The 6287-nt window shown below is 34.4% G+C and overlaps 2 protein-coding genes across 2 annotated transcripts; both read right to left on the bottom strand.

The window, feature by feature from the left end:
- Positions 1 to 150: 150 nt before the first annotated feature.
- Positions 151 to 2108, bottom strand: Tsp_12830 (putative acyl-CoA:lysophosphatidylglycerol acyltransferase 1; the record flags this gene model as incomplete). The annotated part of the gene is made up of 6 exons (XM_003367556.1): positions 1963 to 2108; positions 1764 to 1852; positions 1403 to 1533; positions 1168 to 1251; positions 813 to 1098; positions 151 to 489 (listed from the first exon to the last, which is right to left on the bottom strand). Coding segments are annotated over exons 1-6 (1075 nt in total), but the record flags the coding sequence as incomplete, so codon positions are not given.
- A 55-nt stretch (positions 2109 to 2163) lies between these two features.
- Positions 2164 to 6202, bottom strand: Tsp_12829 (striatin). The gene is made up of 13 exons (XM_003367555.1): positions 5991 to 6202; positions 5818 to 5929; positions 5595 to 5655; positions 5344 to 5507; positions 5051 to 5249; positions 4642 to 4919; positions 4303 to 4556; positions 3939 to 4228; positions 3694 to 3831; positions 3506 to 3622; positions 3327 to 3413; positions 3016 to 3181; positions 2164 to 2257 (listed from the first exon to the last, which is right to left on the bottom strand). The coding sequence occupies exons 1-13, from the start codon at positions 6200 to 6202 to the stop codon at positions 2164 to 2166; spliced, it is 2172 nt and encodes a 723-aa protein (XP_003367603.1).
- Positions 6203 to 6287: the final 85 nt, after the last annotated feature.

Raw genomic sequence — 6287 nt, 5'->3', positions numbered from 1 at the left:
AGGAACTATTCTTTGGAAAAAGGGAAAAGCAAGCAAACCCACCCAACCAAACACAACAAACGAATAATAAATAAGCAAAGCACAGGAAATGCGCATAAAGCAATCAAAAGTTACTGATTATGTTTGAAAACAATTTTGTCAACAAAATACAGTAGCCTAAAGCTAGCAATGACAGAAACAGCTGGGACAGGATCAGATACTTCAGCGGTGTGCGGACACGACGTTGAACAGTTTGTTTCCAAGGAAATGAACCGCTTAGCATTTGTTGAAGCCAAATTTCTTTCTCTTGCCATCGATCGCACATATATTTCAGCAATGTGTCGCTGTTTTCCCTAGGAATGTCCGATATTGGGCAACATTTGTACCGCAAAATCACTTTAGTTCTTGAATTCAAACCCGTTGCAATATTCCATAAGCTCAGTGCGTTTCCATTTTCATAAGCAATAGTAATATCGACTAAATATTCAAGCGGAGATGATGCAGTCGAATCTGTAATGCAAATAATATTATAAAATAAAAAATCATACATATATATATATATAATTATTGAGTGTACAACAAACGACACAAGAGTAGTAGTAGAAATTACTTCACCAATTCCTTTAGACCAATCTTAATATGCGCTACTCATCGATTAAAAATATTTTCAAATTTTACAATTATAATTTTTAACGATGAAAATGAAAAAAAATCAATAAATTCCCATCGTCGTTCATTATTATATGAAAGAATTTCATATTCAACGAGCAAAAAATAAAACCAAAAAGCAAAAAGACAGTGAAACTCCAAGTTTCCCCACCATGCTCGCTTACTTTGTTGAATGGAAGAGATGTTAGAAAAATCAGCAACATTACATGGAAAATCATTCAAAGGATTGCAAACTTCCAGTACAGCTCGAATGCAACCGACTCTGGGCACAACGACGTGATGAAAGATGGGCAAATTGTTGGCTTTGGCGAAATTTTGACTTTTGACAATTCGCTTGTACAAAAAACCGCCTTCTGGAAAGACAATAATCCAATTTCGACGACGAGACCAAAATTTTCTCCTCAGCTCAGTTTGCAACTTTTGCAAACTGCGATCTCGATGCTGCAATCCCTAAAATGCAACAACAACTGCTTTGCGCAAAAAGCCAAAATAATTCTTAAATAATGCGCACATACATACCTCTCGGATAAAAAGATCACCATGAACACGACACACCAACCCAAATGGTGTACAACGAAACATATTATCCAAAACCCAAACAACCTGAACAAATAAACGGATTTTTTTTGTACCAACGTTGTGCATTATTATATCATTTTTTGTGGGAAAAATTAAATTTAACAAAATTAGCTGCTGAATGCTTAGAAAATCAGTCGATAATAATAATAATAATAATAATAATAATAATAGATACCTTGTACAATTTGTTAAAATGCATGTTGACAATATCGAACAATATTGGCACATCAGCTGTTGACTGGTGATTAACAAGTACAAGACAACGTTTTGCCACGTACTGTTTCACATCATCACCTTGCTCGTATACTGAAATAAAAAAAAAAGAACATGAAAGATGAATTTCAAACAGAGAACAAAAAATATTATGCATTTTGCAAAAATTAAACAACTGGAAAAAAAACAAAACAAACAAATCAATACGTACAGAAGAAGTGTGCAACTTTTTCTCCATGCACAAAAGTATTTATATGATTTACATGATAACTCGAAAAAATGCGATCAGCGGTTCTAAAAGGGAAAAATCACCGTCCATTTACCTTCAATGTGGGCTAGACGTAGCCATATTGTGACCGTCAAGCACAGCATTCGCATAAGTAAACTTTCTACAGACCAATACAACGATGACCTGAAATTTTTTTTTATTTTTTAATCAAAATAATAATAGCAAAAAATTATGAATGAAATAAAAAGTAAAAAAATATTAGTTCCAAAAAATAGGAGATTAGAAATACTCACCAAAGCAAACGCAATGGGTAAAGTGAAATGACTGTCAGTAAATAGCTGGACATGAAAGCCAAACTAGTGAATATGAAATAACTGAATATGCAGAATGCGCGTAGTGCACGCCAAAGGAATGCAGTTGCAATTCCTAATCGATTCATTCTGTTGATTCAATATCCAAATTTTCTTCACATTACAACCAATATCATAAACACATCATATCGTCTGTTGTTGCAGCAGTAGGCGTTGTTCTCGTTGCTGTTGTTGTTGTTGCTTATACCAACTACCATTTTTTGCAAGCAAAGCAAACCTTCAATATATATATATATATATATATATTCATAGTCATGTGAAAGAACAACGACAACAAAAAAATAATTCATCTAGTATATATAAAAGGAAATCACTATAAGTATATCAACGAATACGTTGAACGTTGACAAAAAAACAACAACAAGTAAAAACTGTCATCTATCTGTATTTTCTTGCCAGTCAGATTTGCTTAATCCAGTAGTCGGTCATCAATCATCAAACACGACCAAACCAAACAATGAACAAAATTAATGAATAAAAGTGACTGAACGAGAATGAATGATACTGCTTCAAAATTCAAAATTCATAAAGCTTTCCTACAATATCTGCAGCAATTTAAAAGGCTAAAGATGAACTGCGTTTGTTTATACAAAAACAGAAGCTGCATTTAAATATTTATATGCACACGTCTATACATACAAACATACACAAACACTTCATAATGCAATTGTAAAAATAGTATCATTCATTCCAAATATGTGCAATATGTCCTTTTGTGTGTAATAGAATCAATCATTCAGATTAGCGATGCGTGCTGAAAATATTATACATCCGTAGCACCAGGAAACAGGTTAAAAAAACAGCAAAGAAAATTAAGTGACTACAAGGAACTGCTACAGAAAACGAGAAATAAAAAAGAATAAAAAGAATGGAAAAAGCAAGCAAAAAAATTGAAAAAAGATTCTGACAAAAAATGTAGTAATAAATTAAAAAAATGTATGCGTATTATATATAATTTGCTTTTATTAGTGTCACATGAATATTTTGATCAGGCCATCCGCGCCTGCTGAGGCAATCATTGGTCGTGAAGCGTGAAAAGCTACTGCATGTAAGCTGGCATCAAACTTTTTCCGGTGTGCTGTCGTCTCTTGCAAGCACATTTTCGTATCAACATTCCAAAGTCGAAGCGAACCGTCATGACCTAAAAAAATAAAAACCAGATATATATATATATGATGATTAATCAAGAAAATTTATTCTTCAGTTCAACAATAAAAGAAGCGCTCTTCCTGTATATAAATAAATAAATAAATATTACAGAGAAAGTGTTATATTATCTTGCTTACTTCCTGACAACAAATACAGTCCATTCGGATCGATGGCTAAACATGTGACTGCATCTAAATGGGCAACAACGGAATCGATCATCTGGCCTGTAAAAAAGTACACATATATGTACCAACCGTGATCTATTTATAGTTTATTCTTATTAAGCAGGATTTTATTTAAAAAAATTAAAAATAACTTTTCCTACCGGTATTATTGTCAAAAAATCGAATCACGCGATCGTCATGCGCTGTAATTGTTATCGGCAAAGTCGGATGACTTAATATTTGATTGATTGAACTTCTCGAAGACGACGCTGAAACAAGAAAAAAAAGAGCACAAATTTTAAAAATTATAATACAAATAGAAAATAATAAAAAAATTTACAATCTTGTGACGTTTCAAAGCTGAGCACAATTTTCGACGTTTCCAGATCGTACACGTAAGCAGCGCCGGACCTGAAAGCAGCAACCGCTTGCTGAGGGTCCGCATTCACAAAATCAACAGATGTTGGAACACCGTCCGCTGAAATAATAATATTATTTTTTTATTAAAAAGATTAAATATACAGTCAAATATCACTATAAACAATTATTTCAAACACAATCAGGTAATTTTAATATTTTAACAACCTGAATTCGATGTGTAGGTGGCGAGCAAAGGGCTGGTCGACGAAGGTTCCCAAAGTTTCAACGTGCCGTCCGCACTGGCGCTGACCAATCTGTTGTCACTACTGTGAAACGCAACCGACCAAACAGCATCATCATGGCCAAGCAATGTTTCTGGCAAGTAGGATTTGTCAAACGAATCGTACAAATCCACTGTAGGCGGTGGCATCAGCCAACAGCGAACCGTTCCATCCAATCCCCCTGTATAGCAGTAATCGCCTGTTGGCGAAAGGCACATGCAAAGCACTGGACCTCTGGAAAAAAAGATGGAAATTTTGAAATAATTTAAAAAATAATCAAATTTCAATAAATAAAAAAAGTCAATTACTCGTGACCGCGAAACGTGTACACTGGTTCCAAATCTTGTGAAGAAGATGATTTGGAATTACCGGCGGTGGAGTACATCGGTCCGCAGCTGACAAGCGCTTTTTGCAAATTCCACAACTTAACCGTTCCATCTTCTGATGCGCTGACGATAACCGGATCCACAGGATGGAAAGCAATTGTCCGAACACTGTCAAAATGACCTCGCAAAGTTATTCGATTGTTCCACGTCTTTCGCAACGATTCTTCGGATGTCATCTTCAAGAATAATTTTTTTTAAAAAAAAATTCAAATTCATTCATTCACCAGTCTGACTACAACAACTGCTGAACATTCAACGTACTTTGACATCGCGAGTTATAGGATCAGATTCGTCATAACCGACTCCGACTTTGGATACTTCAGGCAAATTGCCAATACGGCAAAAAGCAGTATCCAAATCGTGAGTAAAATCGGTAACGAAAGGAAATTGTTTGGGGAAATTTTGTGGAGGCATATCATTCGCCTCCACATTACTACCTACATTCCGTCCACTGTCGGCAGTATCACCACCACCATCTTCATGGTACAAAGCACTGATCACCTCGTCTAATTCTTTCCCTTGCAATCCAACAGTTCGAACTAAACGAACAAACAAACAAACAAATAAATAAATAAATAAATAAATAAATAAATAACTGCATGTAATTTTTAATAACATTTCATTACAACGGCATAGTAGACAAGAAAAAAAAAGACAGTTTGGTGCTCACCTCTTGTTGGCGTTCCTTTTTTATTCAATGACTCTTTTTGAAATTCTGCTTTCTTTTTATCAATTTCTTGATAATCAACATTAGTCCACTCATCGGCTGATGATTGTTTCACGTCGGCCTGACGGCAAGAATCGGTATATTCATTTCCAGGTAAAAATTTAAATTCAGCCAACGCCTCTTCTTCATCATTGCTCAGTTCCTTCAAAATTGTGACAAAGCGAAATAAGATTTGTTGCACGGGTTTGCATTTTTTTTGCATCTTCATTTATAAATTCCAACAAAAAAAAACTTACCATATCGACTGATGCAGAATCACCTTCATCTCGACGAATTCCATCATTTTTGTCCGCAACTCGCCGAATTCTGCCTGCCGATGGTTCACCTCCTCCTCCTGCTCCTCCAACTGGAACGCTGTTTTCTGTTGTCGCTTTTCCTTCTGCTTTGCGTTTCGATTGATCTATGACATATGAAAAAGAAAAAACCGATGTAAATTTTTAGAACTACAATTCAACATAAAGAAATATTCAAGTATTTTTCCAAAAACCTGGTCTTTTCATTAATATGCTCATAAAAATCATAATTTGCATTATGATACTTCTCCGCCGCTTGAATAAATAGATCAATTATGGAAAGGTTAAAATTTTCCAACAGATATATTACTTGCATGAGTTATTTAATATTTTTTTTGCACAATTTCATCAAAAATAGATTTTACAAGCTAACCCCATTTAATCCTAATTCACAATAAAAAAATTCAAAAAAAAAACATTACCATTGATGAGATTGCTTTCTGCTTCAGGGTTCAGTCCAAGTAAAGAACGAATTCGAAAATTTTTCACGTCTAATATAGTATCAGTATAACCAATTTCTTGCAAATATCTAAAATAATGATTTTTTGTTTGATTTTCTTAGAGATAAATTTTTAATTTTTATTATTTACTGTTTCAGCAGTAAGCGCCCTTTGCGCCAGCAAAGACCACTTCTAGTTTGATTGGCAGGCACAGCATCTAAATCACTTGGAATCTGATTATCCAGTGCTGAATATTCAGCCGCATCAGGCTCCTCGGTTTCTTCTTTCGCTTCTCCATGCAAAAGTTTTTGATTTTTTTCCCTAAAACATTTTTCAACACTTCTGTGACATACTGCAGGCATGTATGTAATTTTAGCTTTTAAACAGAACTGAAGTATAATTTGACGTTTCAACAGAAAATTTCTAAATCAAATTTTAAATTTATAC

Source organism: Trichinella spiralis, assembly GCF_000181795.1.
Source record: "Trichinella spiralis strain ISS 195 chromosome Unknown Scfld4064, whole genome shotgun sequence".
Classification (NCBI taxonomy): domain Eukaryota; kingdom Metazoa; phylum Nematoda; class Enoplea; order Trichinellida; family Trichinellidae; genus Trichinella; species Trichinella spiralis.
This window is presented reverse-complemented; position numbering and strand designations above follow the sequence as displayed.